The 27711-nt window shown below is 36.9% G+C and overlaps 1 protein-coding gene across 1 annotated transcript in view; it reads right to left on the bottom strand.

Moving 5' to 3' along the window:
* Positions 1–27711, bottom strand: part of SVEP1 (sushi, von Willebrand factor type A, EGF and pentraxin domain containing 1) — a 341958-nt gene that overhangs the window by 65585 nt on the left and 248662 nt on the right. The window contains exons 31-38 of the mRNA XM_001374596.5: positions 26422–26595; positions 25144–25263; positions 22993–23169; positions 22249–22333; positions 21274–21465; positions 20408–20575; positions 10782–11454; positions 5396–8187 (exon numbers count right to left, since the gene is read on the bottom strand). Coding sequence (XP_001374633.2) covers positions 5396–8187; positions 10782–11454; positions 20408–20575; positions 21274–21465; positions 22249–22333; positions 22993–23169; positions 25144–25263; positions 26422–26595 — 4381 coding nt within the window. The remainder of the gene's footprint in view (positions 1–5395; positions 8188–10781; positions 11455–20407; positions 20576–21273; positions 21466–22248; positions 22334–22992; positions 23170–25143; positions 25264–26421; positions 26596–27711) is intronic.

The raw sequence follows: 27711 nt of genomic DNA, 5'->3' as shown, positions 1-27711 counted from the left end.
AGACACATTGTGACTTATTCAAAGCAAACCTTGCTTTCAATGTTTACATTACCACCTCTTCTGCTTTACTTATTTCCTTGGTGGATAGGAAAATCCAGCTCACTTTAAATATGGCCTATGGTCCAGTAGGAGCCAGGCTAAGCTCCAACTTAGACCTTTCTTTTTTAAACCCTTTCTTTCCACCTTGCTGGATGCCCTGTAGATATATTAAAGTCAACATATCCCAAACTGAGCGCATTATCTTTACCTCCTGTGTAATTGGAAATCTTGTGCTTTGAACTACATTTCCCAGGAGCCCACTAACTTCCTGTCATTATGTGCTGACATAGACAGGAAATAAATTGGGTGGGGTTCCTGGTCTTGTTCTCTTTTCCTTCCTGGGTTGGGATATGGTGGAACAGGCTATTTGAACAGGTAGATTAGCCATGGGCATGCAGTTTTATTTTGTTACCTTTTTATTTTGTTACTTCAGGTGTTTATTAATAAATCTTATAAAATATAATAATTGAAGTGGTTGTGTATTAATTTTAATTTTTACACTCCCAAACCACTCCCCTTCTGAAATTCTCTATTAGTGTTTAGGGTACTGGCACCCTCCCAGTCCCTTAGACTCACAAGCTTGGTATCATTCTCAAGGTCAGGCTTTGTACTTTATCCACTGTGCTGCCTATCTAGCTGTCGCCTCACTCTCACTCTGCTTTTTCCATTGCTGCCAAATCCTATCAATTGTACCTTTATAACATCTTTTGCACATGCCTTCTTCTCTTTTCTGATATTGCCACTACCTGCCTTGGTATAGGCAGCTCACCCCCTGATGTCTAGAGATTTGTGATAGCCTGTTCGTTGGTCTGCCTGCCTTAAGTCTCTCTTCAATACATTCTATCTCCCACTCAGCTGTCAAAGTGATCTTTCTAAAGCGCAGGGCTTTATAATAAACTCCAGTGGCTCCCTACCACCTGTCAGAAATAACTTGAAATCTTCCGGTGTTCAAAGCTCTTCCTAACCTGCCTTCTTCAGTCTTCTTATGCATATACTCTATGATCCAGTGCCACTGGCTTCCTTGCCCTTCCTCAAACATGAATCTCTCTTCCAACTCTGGGCATTTTCATTGGCTGCCCCTTCTTCCCCTCCCCCCCATGTGTGGAATCCTTTTCCTCCTCATTTTTGCTTCCTTGCTTCCTGTAAGTCCCTGCTAAAAGCCCAATTTAACTAAGAAGCCTCTCCCAATCCCTCTTTTTAAAAATAATTTAAATCCTTACCTTCCATCTTAGAATTGATACCGTGTATTGGTTCCAAGGCTACAGAGCAGTAAGGGCTTAGGCAGTTGGATTTTTAAGTGATTTCCCCAAGGTCACTCAGCTTGGAAGTGTCTGAGGACATATTTGTCTTAGAATCAACACTAAACATTGGTTCCAAGGCAGACGAGTGGTAAGGGCTAGGCCATTGGAGTTAAGTGACTTGCCCAGTCTCAGATATAGGAAGTGTCTGAGACCATATTTGAACCTGGGTGCTCCTGACTTGAGGCCTAGCTCTCTATCCATTGAGTCACCTGCTGCCTGTATTGATGTGATGGCTTTTTCTTCTTTTTTTAAACCCTTATGCTCTGCCTTAGTATCAATTCTAAGACAGAAGAGCAGCAAGGGCCAGGCAACTGGGGTTAAATGACTTGCCCAGAGACACATAGCTAGAAGTATCTGAGATCAGATTTGAACTCGGGTCCTCCTGACTCCAGGTCTGCACTCAATCCCCTGTGCTACCTACTTGCCCCTACTAATGACTCTAAATGACCTCCACCCCACCAAACCAGAATTCATTATGTCTCCCTACCAACCCCACCCCTATTTCAAACTTCTTTATTTCTATACTTAGATTCTTGTCATTCTGGTTTATAAACTTGGGGTGACCCTCATTTATCCATCTCCCTCATTCTGTCATTTCCAATCACTTGCAAAGGGTTCTCAATTCTACCATGACAACATCTCCTGCCTTCCTTTCCATGTTCATGGGCACCACTTCAGTTCAAGCCAACATCACTTCTCTGGATAATCGTAATGGTCTTGCTTCAAGGCTGTTTCTTCTCTAACACATCCTACTTCAAAAGTACCAAGACAGGGGGGACAGCTAGTTTTTCAGTAGATTTAGAGCCAGGTCTAGAGCCAGGAGGTCCTGGGTTCAAATCTGGCCCCAGATACTTCCTACTTATGTGATCCTGGGCAAGTCACTTAACCCTCATTGCCTAGACTTGCTCTTCTGCCTTAGAGCCAATATACAGCATTGATCATGAGATGAAAGGAAAAAAAATGAATGGATGGAATTCATTGTCCATGGGCAAGTCACTTAACCCCCATCGCCTAGCTGTTACTACTCTTCTGCCTTGGAATCAATACACAGTATTGATTCTAAGATATAAAGTAAGAGTTATTAAAAAAAAAAAACAGCTACCAAAACAATCAACCAAAATCATGGCTTTCATCATGTTGTTTGCATTCTCAGAAGCTATAATACCTAGCAATGGCTACCTATAATTTCTAACATAAAATACTATCAATTTAGCATTTTACATATTCTAAGTTCTGGCTCTAATCTACTTTTATGGTTTATTTTTTAATAAAATTTTGTAAGTTTATTTCAAATTACTCCTGTAATGCCCTTTAGGTCCCAGTAAAACTGCATCATCAACACTTTTCTGAACTTATCCTACCATTTCTTTTACTTCTCTTTCTGCTTATCAGAGACAGTCTTTTTGGTCTCATCTTCCTTTTCCCATCCCCTAAATGCAAGTATCCCTGAAGGCCTTGTCCTTGGTCCTTCCTTTTTTTCTCTGTACCTCTCACTTAGTGAGCACACTTATTTACATTCATCAGTTTTATCTCTTTGCAGCTGACCTCTAGATGTATAAATCCAACTAATGTCTCCCTTGAGCTTCAGCTCCACATTCATTATAATGACGCACATTTAAGGCTTTCAAATGAACACATTTAACATTTTCTTTACCACCTCCTTGTGAGGTAGGTAGTTACTAGTCTTATTTATCCATTTGCATACAGAAAAAGAAGCTAAGGCTTGGACAGGCTAGGTGATTTGATCAAATTAATAAAATTGTTGTGGAATAGGGTTGGGATTTGAACCCAAGCCCCAAATCTTCTAAATTTAAATCCAATGATTTTTCTAGTACACTGTGCAACATGCTGGATGGCTCTACCATATGCTACACTGACTCAACTTCAATATATATGAAATAGAACTTGCCATCTTTACCCCAGGATTTGCCTTTTCCTCCCAGTTTCCATATTTCTGGCACCAAAATCTTCCTTGCTACTTAGCTTCAAAACTCGAGACTTATCTTGAAAAGAGTTCTGATTTGGAGTCAGAGATTGAAGTCTTGGTTTTATTGTTACTTCCTATGCCTTCCTGGGATCACAGACCTAAAGCTGGAAGGAACTCAGAGGTCACTGAATCCAGCCACCTCACTGTGTAGATGAGGAAACTGATGCCCAGGAAGATGCCCTTGAGCAAGGTCATAAGAAGTGGGATTTAAAAGTAGGTTTTCTGACTCCAGAACCAGAATTCTTTTTACTGTACTGAACTTCATATCCAGGCACTTGCCTAATTGCTCTAGATTTTAGTTTCCTCATGCATGAAATGAAAAACTTGGATTTGATGATCTCTAAGGTACTTTCCAGCTCTAAACTCATCTTCCACTCCTCCTATCAAGCTAACCGCACAATAACTCTCATTCCTAATCACGTCTCTCCCATAATCATTCTACTTCACTGCAGAGAATATATACCTTCTATACCGTCACTTGCTAAAATTCTTACCTTCTTTTAAAGCCCACATCGGAGGTCCAATGTTCATGAAACTTTGATCTCCCAAACAATATGTTATGATGATGATTAGATATTATATCTTTAAAATAACCAATAGGGAGGAGGGCAGGGAAGCAGCTCAATACATTGAAGGCTAGGTCTAGAGATGGAAGGTCCTGGGATCAAATCTCGTCTCAGACACTTCCTAATTATGTGACCCTGGGCAAGTCACTTAACCCTCATTGTCTAGACTTGCTCTTCTGCCTTAGAGCCAATACACAGTATTGATTATGAGGTGAAAGGTAAAAAAAAATGAGTGGATGGAATTCCAAACAAAATAATGTCTATTTAGCAATTCCGAGTAGAACAAAGTCAAGCACGGGTCAGTTTAGGATAGAAAATACTGTGGACTTGGAATTTGGAGGAGTTGGGTTCTTCTCCAGACCCTCTCTATGACCTTGGAAAGATGTTAGAACATATAAAATGGGGTAATATCCACGACACAAAGGTACTATAGTGTAATGGTTAGAGATAAAGAGCTGACCTTGATACCACTAAAACTTGGATTCAAATCCTGCCTCTGATACATTCTGTCAAGTGCTCTGGACGACTTCCCAAGATGAGAAGTTGATAAATTGCATTGGTAGAGGGAGTTTTCTCACCTAGGAGTTCCCAATTCTAATGAAATCAGAAATCTAGTCATATTCCTACCACTTACCTCAGAGTTGATGTGAGATAAATGCTTTGTATATCATTATAACAATGTGAGCTAATACCCTAAAAAATCTAATGTTCATAAGGCCAAGCCTTAGAGGGTATCTTACTTTTCTTTGTCCTTAGCCCTCAGTCCTCAGCCCAGTGCTTCACACAGAGTAGGCACTTAACAAATGCTTGATGACTTTATTGGTAACACACTCATTTCACAATAGGTGATTTAAAAAACCTGCCATTTGTTTTCTTTCCTTTCTCTTTTTTAAAACCCTTCCTTCCATCTTAGAATCAATGCTGCCTATTGGTTCCAAGGCAATAGAGCAATAAGGGCCAGGAAGTGTCTGAAGCCAGATTTGAACCTAGGATATCCTGTCTCTAGGTTTGGCTCTCAGTCACCTGAGCCATCTAGATGCTGCCAGTGCCATTTATTTTCACTTTAAAAAATTTCCTGCTTATGCCTCCTAGAGACTTTAGAGCAGGGGTCCTCAACCTGGTGGTTTGTGGCTTAATATTTTTTTTGACAGCTGTATTTCCATCCATCGTTCCCTTTGTAATCATATATTTTATCATCTGCTTTTTAAAGACATTATCTGGAAGGGGGCAGTTGGGTAGCTCAGTGGATTGAGAGCTAGGGCTAGAGACAGGAGGTCCTGGGTTCAAATTTGGCCTCAGACACTTCCTAGCCATGTGACTCTGGGCAAGTCACTTAACCTCCAATGCCTAGCCCTGCTCTTCTGCCTTGGAATCAATACATGATTCCAAGACGGAAGGTAAGGGTTCAAAAAAAAAGACATTATCTGGAGAAGGGATCTATAGGCTTCATTATATTACTAAAAGGGCTTAGGATATGACAAAGGTTAAAGTTGTTACCTTACCTGAGATGTACTTTACTTCCATAAGTGTGTGCTTTTCCAGTTGCTACTGCATTAGCTACAGCAGGTGGGGGTCCACAGGAGAGAGGCTCACAGCTGGGATAAGGCTCGCTCCATGTCCCTTTCTCTGTACAAATCAGGTCAGACCTGTCCTGCATGACATAGCCAGTCATACAACTGTAGGTTATTGCATTCTCCTCCAGGGAACTGCCCCCATTGATGAATGCATTCAAAATTGTTGGTGGGGGACCACAAGAATTGCGCCCACAGAGTGGAAAGCCGGCACTCCACTGCCCAGCTGCCTCACAAGTAATTTCAGAAGGCCCCAGGAGCTTGAAGCCTTCAAGGCATTGAAACTGTGCAACTTTTCCACAACTGAAATCTTCCCCAACAATGAGTCCATTTTGAATCATGGGCATAGGACACTCACAAGGCAGGCAAGAAGGGGGACTACCACTCCAGGAGCCACTGGAGAGACACTGTCTCAAAGGAGTGCCAAGGAGCTCATAACCAGGAAAGCACACATACTGTATGTAGTCTCCATAAGAAAAGGAGGAACCGTTTAGGAAGCCATGAGAGAGATCTTCTGGAGGACCACAGTGGACTGGTTTGCAGAGAGGTGCCTCTCCATCCCAGGTGCCATCCATCTGGCAGGTTAGCTTTGTGGAACCATGCAATACATAGCCTTCATGACAGTGGAAATCGATTTCCTTCCCAAAGCTGTGTTCCAGTTCACTCACTTCCCCATTGACAATCTGGGGTGGTACCGGACACTTGATAGCCACACAGACTGGAGTGACTCCACTCCAGCTCCCATTGGCCAGGCAAACTCTGCTACTAGACCCTTGAAGCAAGAATCCTTCATCACAAGTATACACAATCTCCTTTTGGAATGTGTACTCATTCCCACTCACCTGACTATTCTCTGAGACTGGGGGTGGACCACAGGCCACAGGGACACAAATTGGTTCATTCCCATCCCACTGACTGTCTTCCTGACAGGTTCTTCTACTGGAGCCATTCAGTTCATACCCAGGGTTACAAGAATAATGCAGCACACTCAGGTATGTGTAATTTCCTCCTTGAATAGATCCATTCATTAGTGGGTTTGGTTTATTGCATGAAATTACTTCACAGTGTGGGGCATTATCACTCCATTGTCTATTTGAGAGACAAAGTCTTCTGCTAGAGCCCACCAGCACATGCCCTGGATTACAGCTGTAGTGGACTACACTGCCCATTGTATTCTCAGTAAAATGCAAAAAGCCATTCTCTGGTTGGCTAGGCAAGTCACATTCTATTGATATGCATGCAGGGGCACTGCCATTCCAAGTCCCATCCTCCTGGCAAATCAGCATAGGATTCCCCAAAAGCTCATGTCCAGGGTTACAGCTATATAAAACTAGGGTACCATAGAAAAAGTTAGGTATCTGCGAAACTGTAGGGCCTTTCCTGCTTTTCCAGGTACTCTCCATTGGACTAAGTGAATGAGGAGGTTCAGGAGTCAAGTATGGGACTTCCATAACATCATCTTCTTGATCAAAATATCCTTCTTGACCTTTGACTTTCACATAGTCTCCAAAATCAATATGAGGAGGAAGACCACAGTCTATGGGAAGGCATGTTGGTATAAAGCTAGACCACCCTGTCTCATCGCAAGTTTGCATGGCATGGCCCGTCAACTGGAATCCTGGGAAACAACTGTAGATAATCATGGCACCATAGCTGTAATCTGCTCCTTCCACAAAGCCATTTTCAATAGGCTGTGGGGGCTCACAATAAATGGCACTACAAGATGGAACAGCTACATCCCAATCCCCTGTCTCTAAACAAGTCAGAGTTTTTGGTCCTTCCAGGCTAAAACCCCTATCACATGAGTAGGAAATGGTTTGTCCATAATGGAGGTTTGTGTAAAAAAGTTTGCCATTTAGGATCTCACTGGGCTTAGGACACTCAATGGGTTTGCAAGTGGGTTTTCCTCCAAGCCAGTGCCCATCTTCTCCACAAAGGATAGTCATATTTCCCATCAATTCAAAGCCAGGTTTACATGTGTATAAGGCTGTGCTGAGGTAGGCAAGACCTTGCACATCTATGATGCCATTGGGAATTTCTTCAGGCTGGGGGCATTCAACGGGGATGCATTCAGGCAGTGGTGAACTCCATGAGCCATCAGCTTGGCAAGAGGTGGTGGAATCTCCTCTCATGAAAAACCCATCTACACAGGAGTACTTGATAACAGTTCCAAAATGAAGAGCAGGGGAAGAATCAGGGACACCAAAGGAAATGAGTGGAGGTGGGAGACAAAGTACCATCTTACAGAAAGGAAAAGAGCCATTCCACCGTTGTGATACCAAGCACTTCAGGATGGAGGGGCCTTGGAGGACATAACCCTCTTTACAGGAAAATTGCACCAACCCAACTTCATGAACCAATTCCTTTATTACAAGTTGGTTTTCCAGCAGGGGTGGGTCTGGGCACTTGGCTGGCACACACTTTTGGTTTGGCTTTCTGTTCCACTTCCCTGACTTCTGGCATGTCCAAGAAGCATCTCCCACAAGGTCATAACCCTCATTGCAGAAAAACTGAACCTTAGATCCCACCTCAAAGTTTTCTCCTTTGATATAGCCATTCTGAAGAGATGGAGGCTTCCCACAGCTGAGGGGAATGCAGACTGGAGGAGATTCACTATGCCACTGGCGATTGGCCTGGCAGACAAATGCCGGACTTCCCACCATCTTGTATCCTGGGTTACACTGATACCTCACTTCACTCTCAAAGACTTTCCCAGTTGTATGCTGTATAATAGGGAATAAAACAAAGAGCACATTTAAAAACGCAACCACAAATATATACGTGGTAGAGCAGAGAATTCATTTTATTCATTGCTAAGAAAACAGCTGAATGAGAATGACATTTAAATGCCCATAAGGAAAATGGACTATATACATTATAGTATTTAGAATGTATTTTAAATGTTCTATTCTATTTTTTTTAATTAGAAGGTAAAACTAGCATCTAGAAACTGGAACAGGAGACATGCACATTATACAACTAGCATAACTTCTGGGCATATGATAGGCACTCAATAAATGCCTTTTCATACATTGAGTGATACAACCTTGGAAATAAATTCCTAAGCAAACTATATAATTTAGGCTTTCTAAGACAATGCCAAAGTTGGTATTAGGAAAAACAAATCTACAATTTTAAAAGTGCAAATTTTTCCCTATAAAAGCTGTGGTTTGATACATAGGCCATCTATCATGTAGATCTGTGGGGTGGGGCAGAAATTCTCATTCTTGCCACCTTTAGTACCTAGAAAAAAAAAGATGTGCTATAGACAAAGAATCACTGACTAACTTTAAAATGTCAATATCAAGCAAAAGCATTTTAGATCCAATTTAGTGACTACTTCCAGATTGCTATTATTAACCAGAACTTTAATAGAGAGATCTTAATATTTTTTTCCTCAGAACACAGTTTCAATAAGCTTTGGTGGCAAAGAAAATGAACACTAACCAATCTGTTACAAGATTTGGAAACTGTCTTTTTCCTTTACCTGAAAGATTGAAATTCTTCAGGTTGCCTTCTTTATGAGAAGTGTATATATATATATGTGACAGTGGTAAATAGAATGTCTGTTAGAATATACTTTCTCCAGCTAGAATTTCATTTTAGTTTATAAAAAGTAGACTTGAAGTTATAACATTCTGACATGCATAGATACATTCAGCATGTGCAGAACAGAGTGCAATTTATAGGTGAAAGGAAATCCTCAAGCATTTTGTGATTTTTATATAGGTACTAAGTTAAGAGAAGTTAGAGAAGGCATACTTCCATGACTATAAGGCAAAGGTTGCTAAGCCTACATTGAGTCTTTCAAGAGTTCTATGTTGCCCATGAAGCATAGGTATGTACACATACTCACATCTATACATATATACAAATACATGTAATATATATATGTATATACATACGTGACAGAAAACTGGAGAAAGAGATGTAATATAGAATAAGGATGGAAAACTGGCTTCAGAATGAAGAAGAATGAGGTTCAAATCCCGCTTCTGACATGTAACATAGGGAAGACACTTTGCTTCTCAGTCAATACCCCCAGCTTACCCTCAAAGACTAAAAGTTGCAGAGAAGGTACGATCTGTACTAGTAGAGGGGCCATTACTGGTATAGCTACACATCAATGAAGTCACAGATCTGGTGTACATATATATACATACAAATGCATACACGTAACATACATGCACGCACATATAAATATATACATGTCTATCCATCTTATCAGTAGGACTAGGATTATAGGTACTATTATATAGGTAACATTAAATTAAAGCTCTATCTTTTGAAAGTTGTTATTATATGATTAATTAACATATCATGTCAACATATACCAGTTGCATTCAGCACAATAAGTAAATTACTTAAAGTCTTCAGATATTACTATTTTGGCCTCAAGGACCCAGTAAATTCCAATTTATCCCCAGGGAAAGTTGGTGATATTTCTGTCCCCAAATTATAGTAATAACTTATAAACTCAGAAGTGGTGAGAGTTCCCCATCTCCCCTGGAAGATAAATAATTCATCATTCTATTATCATCTATATCATCTATTAGTGACATCTTGAAGGACTGCACAAGACAAAATGGGCTTATTTCAAGGTAGCAGAAATGTGAACATCATGGGAATAAAACAATGGAGTGATTTAATGAAAGAGTCTATGAAACCTCTATCCCTGGAAACTTTAAAGGAAATAATAGACAATCATTTGACCTGAATGGTTTAGATCTCCACCTGACTGAAGAAAGAGAACTGGATCAGATGAGCTCTCAAGGTCTTACCCAGTTCTAGAATTCTATGAATAAGATTCGTTTTGCATAAATTTGCTTTTTTCAGCCAACATTCTTGGGACATACCTGTTCCCCAAAGTAAAGACTATCTGCAATAAATTCAATTTATTCTTTCCAATTTAGGGCAGGGCCCTAAAATCTTAGGATGAAGGACAGTAGATATTGTCAGAGGTAGTGGCACCTCCACAATACTCACTCTGCCACAAAAATTAAGCCTGTTGTTATTTTGAACTCATGGCTTTAATAGTTGTTCATTGATATTATTGTTTCCTATACATATATCATATGTGAATATATATGAAATACATATGCATATATTACTGTACATATCCACAAACTTTATTTTCAAAGTAACTTACAAAAAAAATCCTTTTCTTTTTCAGAAGTCAATGTTCATCATTTCTAGTGACTTTCCTGTCTAAATCATTAATTGTTCATTGTTTTCCAACAAAAGTCATAATGGTCTGGGTGTCAAGTTGCATTGGTATCCATTTACTTAAGCTATTTCCAACTAATCAACCTCTTACCTCCACAAATCCATTCTCAATTTTGGGTGGTTCATTACAAGACACTGGGTGGCATGTAGGTATGCGACTACCCCACTGTCCTGTGGCTTCACAGGTACTCTTCTTCTCTCCTTTGATATAGAATCCCCTGTTGCAACTATAAGCCACCACGGCCCCAAAACTGTAGTTGCTTCCACTTGCATAACCATTCTTGATACTTGGTGGTTCTCCACACCGAACTGGGATACACTGGATTGACATGGGAGAAGGATTCCAGTGCCCACCTCGCATACACTCAATTTTAGATGAGGTGTTCAGCACAAAGCCTTCCATGCATTTAAAGCTAACAATGGATCCAGCTGCAAATCTAGCTTTGCTTACAGACTCCAAAATGCTATATAGAACAGCTGGAGGTTTCTCACAAAAGTCAGCTATACAGTGGGGTACAGCCTGTCCTTCCAGAGGAACCCACTGTCCCTGGGCATCACAGTGCAGCTGGGAGTTGCCAGCCAAACTATAACCATCTGCACAGTAGTAATATGCAACATCTCCATATAAGCGGTGGCTAGTCTCTGGGGAGGCATGTTCCACACTAGGAGGTTCATCGCAGGAAACAGCTAGGCACTGCTGATCACTTTCACTCCACAAGCCACTTGCCAGGCATTCAATGGTTTCAGTACCAACAAGAGTATACCTATGATATTGGAGGAGAGAAATGAATCCCAGGTATGGGTTTGGAAACATTCTTTGTATGCATTTTAATTTTTTTTCAATCATCAAATACCAATTTCCTTTCTCTCCCACTTGCCAGGTTTTTCCTCTAAAAACTTCCCCCTTAAATTTATGATTTTCATTTTTAACCTCGATGAAAAAGGCAATCACCAATAAAATCTCCTACCACAAATTCATAGTATAGCAGATCTAGAAAGTTGGAAGAGACATCCAAGAGGCAGTCTGGACCAGTGTCCTCATTTTATAGGAATAGGATACTATCCTCCATAGGAGGATGAGAGATTTGCCTAAGATCACAAAAATAGAAGCAGAAGAAGGATTTGAAAGCAAGTTCTCTGTCCCTAGAGCTCTTTTCAGAATCAGTATGCCCTTTGCCATGTTACTTCCTTAACACTTGTACCATTACAGGAATGTAAAATATAGTACTTTACATAAAATGTAAACAGCGTGGAAATATTTAAATAAAATAAGTAAAGAATAATGGAAATAAATAAAATGGAAAAATAAATAAGTGGAAATTTATTTTAAATAAATTTAAATTTTAAATTAAATGGAAAAATGTTGGCCCAAACACCTTTAAGTTTATCATCTTTTTATTTATTTCAGTGTACTGTTTGGTAGAAAGAACAGTGGATTAGAAGTAAGATTTAGAAAGCATCTACTCTCTTATAGCAAATTCAGCACCATGGACAGTGCTGTGCACTTAGTAGGGATTCCTTTTTTGTTGAAGGAAATAGTCTTGACTTTATGCAAATAACTTAATGTCTGAGATTTTCCCATATATAAAATAATAATAATACCTGCATTTTTTACATCATGGAACTGTTGGAACATTTTCTACCCCATGTAACTGAAAAAATGTGAAAGTGTTTTGAAATGTAAAACATCATACAAATGTAAGCTATTAATATTATTAATAAATGGCTAGGTTTAGAAAATAGGAAATTTAAAAATGTAAATAGCTATATAAATGTAAATTAGTAATTATTATTATTAATAGCTGATGGTCAAGTTTAGAACGTTAGAAAGGATTCTGAAGTGTTAAAAAGTATTAGATTTTTAGTATTAGTATTACTAGCAATATATGGTCATTTATAAATTTTACTTTCCTTTCTCTTTCATAGGGATATATAAGTGCTATAAAAATTAATGTGACATGATAAACAATAATAGCTTAAAATGGTATCAACTGTGATGACAAAATATTTTTTCATTTTCCTGAAAGCAAATATGGTTCCTCACTTTGATCCTTTCCAAATACACACATTTTTTTGTTACACAATAAATTAAAATACTAATTACTAGCCTTTGATCACTGTTATATGTGTTCAAAGGCAGTGAATTACTAAGGCAATTCTGTTCTCTCCACTCTGTTTAAAAGGCAGCTGTTTAAACATACATGGCACTGTCCTTTTAAATTCTGCCAATGAAAAGGTGTCCACTAACCCAATATGCATGTCTCTGATAAATCTTTCCAGCTGAATTCTCAATTAAATTAATGAAAATGGCAACTGTAAAGCTACCTTCCTTTATCTATTAGAATTTATTTTCAAAAGATTATTGGGTAAGATTCCAGAAACACATAAAATATAAATCACCTCAGTTTTATGTGTTTTTGTATATCTTTATTTATTTTTTTTTCCTTAGAGCTACGTGCAAATCCATGCTATTAGATTAAACTTTAAATATCTGTATGGGCCAAAATGGCCCAAAATAAGGACAAATCCTAATGCTTTAGATTCTGTATCATTCAGAATTATTCTTATTTAAATTAGAGGAAGTGTTGCATAACATATATAGAGAGTTTGTCTTCAACTCATGAAATCCTGGGTTCAAATCCTATCTCTTATGCATTGGCTGGGTGTCTGAGCAAATCATTTAACCTGACAGTGTTGTACAACTTTCTAAATCTTAAAGTTTCAAAGGAGGAGTCAGTCTGCTATGGGAGAAGAGTTTTTCATAGTTCTCTATGCCAATGAAATCACAGATCTAGTCCATATTCTATATTTAATTAAATTAATACTTTGATCATACATCATCTATCTCAGAATTTCATATCCATAAGCATTTTATAAGAACTGACAGGGCCAGCTAGATGGCTTCCTGCATTGAGAGACAGGCCCAGAGACAGGAGGTCTTGGGTTGAAATACTGTGCTAGATACTTCCTAGCTGTGTGACCCTGGGCAAGTCACTTAACCTCCATTGCCTAGCCTTTACCACTCTTCTGCTTTGGAACCAATACAAAGTATTTATTCTAATTTGGAAGTTAAGGGTTTTTCAAAAAATAACTAGTGATATCTACCAAAATAAAAGAACCCCGCCCTCTGTTTATCACAGTACTATTTCTAATATACTAAAATTTTGCAAATACTTTGTCAGAAACAGGTCAGGTTTCTGACTGTTCTGTTACTAAATCATTCTCCTTTAAAATAAAAATAATACTACCACTCACCATTATGTAGTTTACTCTATTTTCATGTAAACGATTTAATTTACTTTTAAAAATAAATTTCAGAGGCAGTACTTTGGTGAAACAAAAATAAATTGTGTCATATTTTTAATTCTTAAACCAACTGAAAATCTTTTTATTATGCCTCATTGTGTGAAGGAGACTTTGGATCACTAAAGATTAGGCCAATGCCATCTAAGCCTATCCTGGAAAAGCTTCAAAGAGTAGGTTGACTATTGAGAAGATACTCATTACCATAAATTTGTTCTACCAGAGGGTGAATTTTATGGGCAAAGTAATTCATGAAACTGTCCAATAAGGCAGGGAGGGCTTGCTCTCTGCATTTATGGAGAACCCATGCTAACGAAAGTGTATGTCTTCTTGAAAGGATTTGGGGGAAAGTTGGATTGCTCAGTGTATAGAAAGCCAGGCTCAGAGATGGGTAGTCCTGGGTTCAAATCTGTCCTTATATACTTCCTAGTTGTGTGACCCTGGGCAAGTCACTTAGCCCCTATTGCTTAGCCCTTACTGCTTCTCTGCCTTAGAGTCAATACATAATTCTAAGATGAAAACTAAGGGTTTTTATAAAAAAGAAAAAGCATATTTTTGATTAGAAAATAAAGAGATAATTATGTGGAAACAATGGATGTTATGTGTGCATAGTTTGGGGAAAAAAAAAAACTTCCCTTTCATTTTCTCGTTTTCATAGAACTAAGAACCTACAACGTTTTGTAAACTTTTTAGCTAACACAAATAGAAATCTTGTTATGGCCACAGTATTTCTGTTATTTTTGGAAAGGAGGTACTCTAAAAGCTTATTTATACTTACTTCCAGACACTGGTTTCATGTTGATTTTATTTCTTTTTCCCCTAAAATCCTTATTTTCTGTCTTAGTAACAACTTTAAGACAGAAGGGCAAGAGCCTGGCAAATGGGGCTAAATAACGTGCCCAGAGTCACATAGCTAGGAAGTGTCTAAGACCAAAATTTGAACCCAGGTTCTTTTGCCTCCAGATCTGGCACTTGATCCATTGTAACATCTACCTGCACCTTTGTGATGATTTTCAAAGAAAATTATAACAACCAAGTTTTTATCATTTTTTCCCTGCATTTGTCCTCTCTATTCATACAAAGGTCTCCCCTATTCCCTAGATCAGTGATGGCAAACCTATGGCATGGGTGTCAAAGATGGCATATAGAGTGCTCTCTATGGGCATGTGGCTGCCATCCCTCCTCCCCACTCACCACCCCCAGAGTTCATTACTAGAAAGGTAGAGGGACTTGGGTAGAGCTTTTCCCCTCCCTCTCTCCACTGGGCCTGAGGACATTCCTCACTTTACTTGCTCCTCTGCCCAGCAGCCCAGTGGGAGCACTTCCTCCCTCTCCTGTGTGGGGTAATGGGAGGGTGAGGCACACCCAGCATGTAGTGGAGGGAAGGGGCATGACGTGAGGTCTCTGGGGGAGGGGCAGGCATGGCATTTGTTCTAGTGGGGGTGAGGTGGGGGCAGGGCCTGGCATTCTGTCTTTAAAGGGTTCACCATCATTGCCCTAGATTATGAAAGATTTGGAGAAATAATTTCTATTTAATCATAGTGTCAATATTACGAATAATTTAATACTTAGTTTGTCAGTTAATATTTGCCCCCAAGATGGGCAATCTAGAGTGTTTTAAAAGTGATGATTCATCCATTAAACTTATTTGGTCAATCAACATTGCCAAGGCTTGGTCAGACCATATGCACAACTGAATGGTTAGATTTTGAGGATAAGAAGGTTGTGAAACTTTATTCATTGATTCTCCATCTTTTCTTGAGGATTCATTTTTAACATTAAAAAAAAACCCAATGACAAACCATGGTTCATTAGTGTGATAATAGTTATATTGCTAGTTATTGGTACTAAAAATTATGTATAAAAATTCATGAGGTTAAAAGAAAGCTATTATGAATTTAATAACACTTTAAAATGGATTTATATATTATTAATCCCATTTATTTTAAAAATGTAAACATAAAGAGAAGCTAGGTGGCCCAGTGGATTAAGAACTAGGCCTGGGGCTAGGAAGTCCTGGGTTCAAATGTGGCCTTTATAAGGATGATATTAGAAATTAGGTCTTGTTATAATCAATAATCAAATCCATTGCTTTATTAGTTTTTGCAAACTCACCCTTTTATTTTTATACCTTACAAACTTCCTAGCCCCATTGCCTAGCCTTTATAGTTCTTCTACCTTAGAACTAATATATAATCTGGATTCTAGGATGGAAAGTAAAGATTTAAAAAAGATACATCTATGCATGTATATATGTATATATTCAATTTACATATGGAATATTCCAAAAGTCTTGGTGCAATTCAAAATTTTAATAGTTTAAAACTGTACTAAGAATTTTGGAGCACCCTGTATTTGGAGGGGGATATAGTAATAATATGTGCTGGGCCTATTTATTAAATCTGTTGCAGGTAATATATACTTTTTTGTTATACTGTCACATGGCTCATTTTGTTAGAATTAAATAAAATTTTAAATGACTATAGTATACATATCATTTTATGGATATCTTACAAGATTTCTACAGTTCCTCGGGGAATCTGGGATCAACCAGTTGGAGCAAACTTTTGGGAGTCTACAGTAAAATACTTCTAAATTTTTGTTTGTTTTCTGAGAACTAAGCATCTAGAATACTCTACTTACATTGTCTTTTACTTTAAAACAATGAATAGCAGATATGACTGCTTCTTAAGGAGAAACAAAAAGATTTTGCATTTCTATCTCACTACAATTATAATTTTTATATACTGATACAAATAATTCATTTCCTCTCAAAAAAATCCCACTGAATTCTAAAAAAATTCTCTAAGAGAGCCTTTGGGTTCCAGAATCAGAGACAACAGGGAATATAGAATATGTTCATTTTAGGATGTCAGGATGATACTCATGGCTCAATTGTGCAAGATTATTAGACAAGCATATTTCTTTTAAAAATTATTTATTTTTAATTTAATTTTCATTTTAATAACAAATTTCCACATGAGTTACCAGAAGTTATATGATTCAAATCGTTTTTCTCCCTTATTCCTTTCCTCTTCTCAAAGCTGGCAAGCAATTCAATCTCAGTTATATATGTATTATCATATGAAACACATTTCCATATTATTCATTTTTATATGTGAATAATCTTATAAAACCCAAATCCCCAAACCTATACCCAAATAAACAAGTGATAAATCATATGCTTCCATCTGTATTCTTACTCCAACAATTCTTTCTTTGGAAGTGGGTAGCAGTGGTTTTCATAAGTCCCTCAGAATTATTTTGGATCATTGTATTGCTGAGAAAAGCATTTATTTCTACTGAATACGGAAAAAATTGCTTCACTCAAACATGTGATGATCTGACCATATTTTGTAAGTTTCATGAATCTACCTAGCTAGGAATCAGTGACTCCATATGCTGTAAATGAAAATATTGAAGTAATTATGTAAAATGCCGTAAAAGCTCCAAGAGAAGATCTCTTGACATTAGGACTTGTTTAGAACTTGCCTTGAGTGGCTGTTCATGCCAAATCATTTACATTGATTATAAAGGCAGAAATAGGCATCTTGGACAATTTTAATAGTTAGGGAGATTGATTTCAAATCTTGCCTCTAACTCAGAGGCAGGCTGGTGATGATGAGTAAATCAATTAATCTCTCAGGGTCCTAGGGAACTCTTTAAGTCCATAACTTGCAAAGTAATTACATTAGTGGAAGAAGTTTCTACCCTCTAGGTTCTCTACATTAAGGAAATCATCATTTTGTACCCAAATAACAACAAACTATGGTGTAATCTCCTTTGGGTGTGCACAAAGTATAGTCTGTCCATTTTTTGTTATTCAGTAATTTCTGACTTTTTGCTAACCCCATTTGGAGTTTTCTTAGCAAAGATCCTAGAGTGGCTCACCATTTGCTTTCCCAGCTCATTTTATAAATTAGGAAATGGAGGCATACAAAGTAAAGTGAGTTGCTGAGGGTCACATAGATAGTAAGTGCCTGAGGCTAGATTTGAACTCAGATCTTCCTGACATCAGTACCAGTGCTCTATCCACTGTACCCATTAGCTGCTTACTCATACAATCTTTAAAAAGGAAATTTTTCATTGCTTTAAAAATCACAGATTAATCAGGCTATTGGATCTATAAAATATGCCAGCTTTTAAAATCAATAATCTTAGTTTTCTCTGATATAATGCATTATATAAGAAACAGAGAAGATTCAGTAATGATTATTTCACCATCATGAGAAAAAAGGGACAATTTACATTTACTTAAGCACTCACCAGCCTATGATTAAAAAAAGATGAACCATCTTTGGGCCAATCTAGACAAATTTGATATAGATTCTAGGTTCCAAGTGCTTAATTCAGAGAGTTCAGGAACAAATACAAAGAATTTTTGGATTTAACCCTACATGGTGTCCAAAAAGGGGCTGAATGCTAGGAACCCTTCTTTATAAGAAAGGTTTATTTTAATAGGTTGGCCAGACAATTATTGTAGCTGGACAGATGTTCTCTAGCTAAATCAATCAGAAAGAAGAGGATCCTTCTTTTACCACCAGTGGTCGCAAGAGCCAGGGAGACCTATTAACAAGTCTGTGTCTGTGCAGAAGCAGGTTAAGCTCCTTAAAATAGAATGCCCATTTTCACTTGCAATTTCACAATTTTGCTCTTTCATATCTGTATCTGATGTCTAAGGTTCATAGTTTCCACTTTCATGAATAATACAGAACTTTTCCACTAGAAAGTTTAAGGTAATAGATTTAGAACTTGAGAATGCCTGGTTAGATAATTTAATCATGGATTTAATAGGATCCAGGGTCTGCTAAGGTTTCACTTATGAGAGTAGATGACTGAGAGACTGTAATCAACCTGTTTGTTATCCAGTTATCTAGGTTTTCAAAGTTCTGTCCTTGTATAATGCTGGGCCAGCAGAAAGCAAAGTACCTGAGGTTAATTATCTCAGTTCTCTATAGAAATGCCTTTATTGAATTAAGATTTCAAATAAATACTCTTTGCCTTTATGGAAGAAAGTGTTACCATAGGCTTAGATATGGAGGACAGTGTTTGTAGAATTTCCTCAGAACTCTTTTGTTACATGTCATCATTTCTCTTTGGTACCAGTTGACTCATCATTACCATCTACTGGGTTGTGGTTGCCACCTTATTCTAGCTAATTCCTGATGCACTAGTTTTCTTTCTGGTTAGGCATATTCATACAGAACCTCTTCTCTTTCTTCCATGTTCCCTACAAGCAATATAACCCAATCTTAAATAATTTTAAAAAAGAATTACTACAAATATTTCAGGGAAAGAATCTAAATGTAGATAGTAGGAGACACTCATGGATAGAGAGAGGATAATGACTACAAGTTGCAAAGTGATAGAGTACATTGGAAAGAAAGCTGGGCTTGATATCAAAAGACCTTGGTCTGAATCTCAGATTTGCCATTTTCTCTCCTAGATAAAACACTTCCACTTTCTGGGCGTTAGTTTCCTTTTTCGATAAATGAGAGGGGGGTGGACTAGATCATCTCTGAGGTCCCCCCCATTTCTAAACCTATTCTCCAATGAAGATGATTTTCAGGGTTATTTTTGATTCTCCATGTTAAGTATATGAAGAAGGCCATCTAGATGATTCAAGTTAGTATATAATATTCTGTGAGTTGTATGATGAGCTCATCAAAGGTAACCAGTAGTATCTTATTTACCACTTTTGCTTTACTTGGATACCTGTTCAATTTTATTACCAGATGACTTATCTTATATAATATTTAACTTGTAAACTCTTTTAAGCCATTCTATAGGTAGGGCATAAGTCCTAAATAAACATAATAGGGCAACTCATGTCACGTGGTTCTGTTAGAAGAATATGTGGCAAGATTATGGATGGATCTCAAAAAAAAAATGGTTGGCCTAATTTTTTGGAGTTCATTTTAATATTGCATGAGTAGAAAGACAAGAGTCACTGCCTGTTTTAGAATTGATCTTGAACTTTAATTCATTTATTAAAAAAAATTTATTAAATGTTTCCTATGTGCCGGGTGCTATAGTAGGCACCAGGCATACACGAAAACACTTCAAATATGTCACAATCATGTTGCTAAGAATTATATTTTTTAGTAACATTGATATTCCCAGAAAACAAAAAACATTTTTTTGTCTTTAATTTTGGTGAATATCGTAGCAATCATTTTTATTCCCTAGAAAATCATCTTTTACTCATAAGATGTTATTAAAAAAAATATCTGGACTCATGAGTCTGTAAGTGAAAGGGAATTTGACCCAGGACTTTGGAAGTGCTGTGATAGTTCCTTTTTCTTTCTTATTGGCCAGTGCTTTTCCTGATAAACTACATGCTTAAGGAAAATATTTTATTATTGTTTAGCTTGATTGACTTTTTTGTTGCTTTGTTCCTTGGAATTTACATACCCTTCTTTGCAGGTATAAGTCACAGTATTTCCAAATGTAAAGTTACTCCCTTTGATAACGGCATCTTTGATGGCTGGAGGGTCTCCACAGAAGATGAGCTCACATACAGGGGGTGCTGTATTCCAATTTCCTGTAGCTGTACATTCTATAACTGAAGGTCCCTTTAAGCTAAAAGAAATAATCATAGCATAACATTGATTAGATATTCTTGGAATAGGACAGATGGAGTCAGAAGGAAGCAGAATAAAATAGGGGATTTTGTGCCCCTCCACTCCCCAAATTGTTTTCACAGGAGAAATACAACTTCAGGCAGAACTTCCACTAAGGAATTCCACTATCTATCTGAATTATACCAGCTGGACTCATTATCAATTTGCCCAGCAATGGACATCAAGATTGAGCTGAACACATAAACACATCCCATGCCACAAATGTCTCTTCTTTTTTCTTGTCTTTATTTTGTGATGTATTTTTGTTGTTGGTGTTCCTTGGCTTGTGTATATGAATGAATTTCTTTCCTTCCTCATACATTTCAGGAGTAGAAAAAATTGAAGATGGGAGATTTAAGTTGACAAACCAAGGCTCTTACATTGATTATCTGCTTGACTTGGGGAAAATCTGTAACTTCTCTGAGCCTTAGTTTGCTCAAATATAAAATAATACTTTGCAAATAACTACTGAATTCAATAATAACTAATGATTGCAATAACAATAAATATTACAGGCTTGTTGACCACTTTAAACTCCTACATTGATGAGTTATTATTATTTGGTACAAAGATTTTCTAATAAATTTCTGTAGCTCTGTTAAGAAACTTCTATAAAAAATCTATGAAGGAAGCTTATAGGTATTCATTTATTTTTACCTGTATCCACTATCACATGAATAGGTTGTAGTAGAAAGGTAGGTTAGCCCATTTGGTAGATATTTTCCATTTATTATGTTCTGTGGATTAGGGCATTTTACTAATTCACACATGGGAGGGGAATGACTCCAAGCACCATTAGCAAGGCAAAATGATTCTTTTTCACCAATCAATTTGTATCCTTTATTACATCTATATTAAAAAAAGAAAAGAAACATCTATAGACACATTCTAATTTCCTCCCTTCCCTCTTTCCTTCTCCCCCCGCCCAATTTCACTTTACTAGTATTCTCCAAAGAACATTAGAAAATATACAAATACATAAAAACTAAATGAAGTCATTTTGATGATACAATTATTGATTCTATATAATCTTCTACTGGCTATATTCTATGTGATTTACTGGTAGCTTAATTTTTTTAGACACTTACCTTCTATCTTAGAATCAATACTATGTATTGGTTTTAAGGCAAAAGAGTGGTAAGGGCTAGGCCATGGGGGTTAAGTGACTTACTCACTTAACCCCCGTATATAAGGTCAGATTTGAACCCAGGACTTTATACCTCTAGGCCTGGCACTCTTCCACTGTGCTACCTAGCTGCCCCTTGTTGGCTTAATTAAAAAAAATAGAATATACAATTTATTTCATTCTTTTCTTCCCCTTAAAACCCTTACCTTCCATCTTAGAACCAATACTATGTATTGGTTCCAAGATAGAAGGGATAGGCAATGGGGGTTAAGTGACTTGCCCAGGGTCACACAGCTAGGAGTGTCTGAAGTCCAATTTGAACCCAGGACCTCCCATCTCTGGGCCAGTCTCTTGATCCACTGAGCCATCCAGCTGACTCTTTTTAATTCTTTTTAAAGCAAAAAATGCCCCCTTTCTATCTCATCTTTCCACTCAATAATTATTACATCATCAGTAACTTATCTATTAAAAAACTCTTGCCAATTGTTTTTTACACAGACTCTTACCTATAAGTTACTTTATTACCATAGGTAAATGTTGATCCCTCAATACCACAGTTCTCTGGAATAACAGGTCCACCACAGGAAATGGCTTCCAGGAAATGGAAACAAAAAATACTATATTTGTTTAGCTGGCCAAACTCATTTAAAGAGAGAGAGATTTAAAAACAAACTAACAACATTCCTTATACAATGGGAGTTAACTTTTTTTTTTCATCATCATGCTTGTGTACATTTTGTATACTCCATCACCATTCAGAAAAGGAAGGACTCTAGGGAATTACAGATATCCTCAGTGGAGGATTAATGTGAGGTGATAGACAAGAATAGAATAGAATTGGAAGGAATGGATGTATTGATATCTATACCTATGGAGCTAGAACCCACATTTATTAGATTGAGAATCATTGCTGCATTTTGTGAATTAAAAGAAATTTGCATAGAGAATTAAAACAGATGTTTCACAAATTAAAAAAAGTACACCCTTCATTAACAATCCTAGAAGTGAGGTGAGTAGTCAAAGTTTTGTTATTCCATTTTATGGATGAGTAAACTAAGGCTCACCAAGCTGAAGTGACTTGGATAGGTCATTTATCTGTTAAACTGCAAAACAGGAACCACTTAAGAATACAATGACATCAATATCAAATACAAAGGATGCTGATGAAATATATTCAAAGATCTAACATCATCTTTAAATTGTTGCTAGTATAGCACATAGAAAACTCAAAGAATTTAACTAAGATATACCTTCACAAAATGGTATTTGATGACTCCATTTTCCTGACTCCAAACATGTTATTTTGGTCACGCCTATAAGTTGATAGCCTTCTTCACAAGAGAAAGTAACTTCTCCACCCACAGTATAAATATTCCCAGAAGACTGACCATTGTCTGTTTTGCCAGGATCCTTACATTTTATTGGTTCTTGAAAGAAAGAAATGGCTAGTTAAATATATATCTATACGTGTATGTGTATGTGTGTGTACATGTATGTGTGTAGAATGAAAAGTGGTTTTAAAAATAGAAAAAAAACATTAGATTACAAGGATACTTCATGCAGTTTGAGAATCTGGGTTGGTAACAGCAAGAAACTATTAGAAGTTAGACTAGATTTCAAGGGTACAAAACCATTCTTAATTCTATAAAAGAATATTTTATCTTTTAAAAAAATGATGGTTCAAAACCATACATTTTCATTACTAATGTTTATATTAATTTTATCTAAAAATTTGAAACATTTAATTAATTTCATAATTTAAATAAAAAATCATTCAACAAAATAGATATATTTGAAAAGGCTAAACTTTAAGAAACTTGACTTTCTTTAATGAAACTATCAGCCCCTGGGAAACTCTGGGCCCTTACCCTGTTCTGACCAGCAGGTTCTAACCACTCCACCCTTTACCCCAAGTAAACTCTTGGGTCTCTTTTCTATGACCAGTCATTTCTAACTGCCTTTGTTCTGGGACAGGAGATATTTGCAAGGACACTTCCGCAACTCCTCCCTTCTTACAGTTCAGCTATTCTGTTGACCCCTGGCTTGAAGCCCAGTCTATGAAGCCCAGTCAGTGACATGCCTATGCTGGTAAAGCCAGGTTAAACGGATCCTGTGGTTTTTCCAGGAAGGTAGTACTGCTCTGCACTAAACAACTTGTGACCCATTGATCCTTCGCCTACCTAGCCACCCTGCTCCCCGGTGAATATTAACCTCTGTTTATAACTCCCTACTCTGAACATACTTGCTTCAGTGAGGCAGAGAGTTCCCAAATGCAATTCCTTGACCCAGAATAAAATGCCCCATTATTATTTACAGATAACTGGTTGGCCCTAGTTTTTGTTGTTGTTGGTTTTTTTTTTTTGGATAAGACCAAAGTCCCCAAATGACAATGATATAATGCTGGTGAAAAGTTATTAGGTTAATATTCACATTTATTTTGGAGAACTAGAATATCAAGTTAATATTTTACAGCTAAAAATGCATTTGGTTAAAATATATTTTAAAATGGAATGCTGTTATTTTTCGGAAATGCCACAAACAAAAAATGCCTTAATTTGCTTCTTTATGAAGTCCCATAGGAGCTTCAAATATACTTTTTTATTCTTAGAAAAACTCCTAAAAGATAAGAAAATGGAAATTTCTACTTTTTCATTCTTCTTTTACATATGTCAGGGGAATAGAGAATGGTCCAATATTGATTCTCTCAATTCAACTAGTTCCTAGGGGTAGCAGTGAGAGAATCACAGATGCACTGAATACATCAGAAGGTGCAAAGTGGCCCTATATAATTATCAAATGTATTGATTATAAGGCAAATATAACCCTAGATAAATGACATACACTCAAGATCCTTCCCATTCCTGTCCCCCTCTATCCACGTGCAGTTATGCTTCATTTTAAGAAAATCCAATAAAGGAAACTCTGAACAAAACAGATAAATTAGGCTATGATGATTTACATAACACACTCCCATATTCAATCTTCCTTTACAAAAGATTTCAGTTGAGAATTTCTTTGAAAAGTAAACTCTTAGGGAACTTAAAGGGAGAGAGAGAGAGAGAGAAATGATAGATTAACTAATGACTTTTAGAAAAAATTTTAGAGCCATTATCAATTGGAGCTCAATCATAAATGAAAGCAAGAGATACTTAACATTATAATGTTTGTGATGAAATGTGATAAGATTTAGAAAAAATATAATTTTACCCAACTTTTCATAGAGGCATTAATTACATGAAACAAAACAACTGAATGGTACTCAAAATGTTAATTATTTCAAATATAATCAATCTAACAAAATCAACTTCATATATATATATATTTCCATATACATGTATATGTTAGCAAAAAATCAAGAGTGTATTAGGATCTTTATTGCTAGTGGTGCACATGCTTATTACCTGCACATTTTTTTCCATCTCCTGTGTAGGGTGGGATGCATGTACATATATAGGACCCATTTGTATTGAGGCAGGAAGCATGCTTATCACAGTCTGATCCAACTGCACATTCATCGACATCTAAAACCAATGGACAACATTTTATCTAAATAATCATTCTTAGAATTGGATGCTAGAAACAAGTTTGAAGGTGATCCTAAAAGTATGTTTTGTTCTTTTTCTTATGAATGAAATATAAGAATTTCCAGTTTTTAACAATTATACGATTTGATTATCTTGTGCTTTAAAATCTTAGATCTTAATTCCTCAACTAGAATTTATGAAGTTCCAGGCACAAAAATGAAGTTCCACAGTCCCATGTATATGACGTATGTATGTCTAAAACTCATACAAGGCAGATACAACTGTTACTGGGGAGGACTTGTTCAAGATACCCTTGAGGGAGAAGACACTAGTGACAGAAAAGGTTTCTTGAAGATGTCCTTGGAACTGAGCAATGCAGAAAAACAGGGATTCCAACAGGTAGAGATGAGGAAGGAGTGTGTTCATGGCATGGAAAACAGCCAGTACGAAGGCAAAAAGAATCTGGAAATTAGAGTGTTGTGTGTGAGAAAGATCAAGAAAGATCAAGAGAAAGATCAAGAAAAGCAATTTTGATAGGGCTCCAGAATGTATTGAGGGGAGTGATGTATAATAAGGCCAGAAAGGGAATAGATTTACACATGTTGTTAAGATCTCCAAGTAGTTCAATATTTGATCCTAAAGATAACAGGAAACCACATAACTTTAGGAAAACCACTCTGACATCAGTTAAAGGCTAAATTATTGAAAATTGCAAACATTTTACAAATATAGTATAGTAATAATTATTATATTCCCATTGTAGAGATTGGTAAATGAAGGCACAGAGATGATTAAATATTCGTTCATTTAGGTTGAGTCCATGCAGCATTTGGAATGTTGGGTGATCATTGAAGGTCACTGATTCCAACAGAACTGGTCATAATAATTTACAAATATATTTAGGATAATGCTCCAGTGAAAGAGCCTTAGGTTGGAGTCAGAGGACTGGAGTTCAAATCCTAGCTCTTTCATTTTTATCCCTAGATTTAACCAGACTTCAATCTCTTTGAACCTCAGGTTCCTTATCTATGAAATGAGATTATGGGACCAGACGACCATTAAGAGGCTTTTCAGTTTCAAATCTGGAATCCTTCATTCACACCAAGCAAAATACAATATTTTCAGCTTGAGTCAACTTAATCAAATTCATCTTACCAAGGCATGAAGGTGAAATGCCATTCCAACTTCCATTGTCTGTGCAAAACATCCTTGAATCGCCCAGCAAATAATAGCCATTGTTACACTGGTAGGTGACTGTGCTGCCTGCATAGAAGTCTTCTGCTGAATAAAAGCCATTCTCCAAAGGTGGTGGCACTCCACAGCCAATTCCTAAAATATGGCCAAGAACATAACTACATGATAAATGAAACTCATATAATGAAAATGAAGCTTTAGGAAAGTCAAAGAATGACTCTTTTACATGAGACACACATTAAAGTCTGGCACTATGTGGCTCAGGGTAAGTCATTTAAACCTGTTTGCCTCAGTTTCCTCATCTGTAAAATTAACTAGAGAAGAAAATGGCAAGAAACTCGAATATCTTTGTCAAGAAAATCCCAAATTGGGTCACAAAGAGTCAAACACAAACTGAACAACAACCAGATATGGATCTTATTTCATAAATAGTATTCTTTCCACCATATTATCTTTCCTTCTTTGCTGTGGAAATTCTAAACAAATATATAAGGGGCCAGTGCTAAATTTGTTGGAATACAGAGATTTTTGCCAAGAAAACCTCAAATGAGGTCACAAAGAGTTGGATGTGACTGAAACAACTGAACAACAACAACACATTAAAATAAGCATTAGTACTCATATACAGGGGTCCTGAAAAAATACTTTATTTTTAATTTTGAGGATTTTGAAATTCAGAAAGCAATCTGAATGAAAATAAAATTAGTGACATTTAACATAATGTTACACTTTCTATTTCCTATTTCCATAGGATTTATTTGACTTTTTTTTCCTAGAAATTTTATGATTTACAATGACACATGTAAAACTCAGTGGAATTGTGCATTGGGTACAGGAGGGGGGGTAGGGGAGGGAAAGAACATGAATCATGTAACCATGGAAAAATATTCTTAATTAATCAATTAACTACAACTAAAAAAAAGAAATTTCATGATTCATATAATTTTGAAAGCATTTCATGCATGAAAGTAGGAGTTTGGATATAGTTTAAAAAGAACACTGGTTCCCAGATCAGGAGACTTGAACTCCAGTCTATGGTTCTACCTTTTTTTAAACCTTTACCTCCTGTCAGTGTCAATTCTAAGACAGTAGAGCAGCAAAGGTGAGATAATTGAAGCTAAGTGACTTGCCCAGGGTCACATATCTAGGCAGTATCTGATGCCAGATTTGAACCCAGATTCTCTTAACTCCAGTCCTGGTTCTCTCTTCACTTGTGCTACCGACCTGCCCCCCAGACCTTGGTTCTGACAA

This window comes from Monodelphis domestica, chromosome 7 (assembly GCF_027887165.1).
Source record: "Monodelphis domestica isolate mMonDom1 chromosome 7, mMonDom1.pri, whole genome shotgun sequence".
NCBI lineage: Eukaryota > Metazoa > Chordata > Mammalia > Didelphimorphia > Didelphidae > Monodelphis > Monodelphis domestica.
This window is presented reverse-complemented; position numbering and strand designations above follow the sequence as displayed.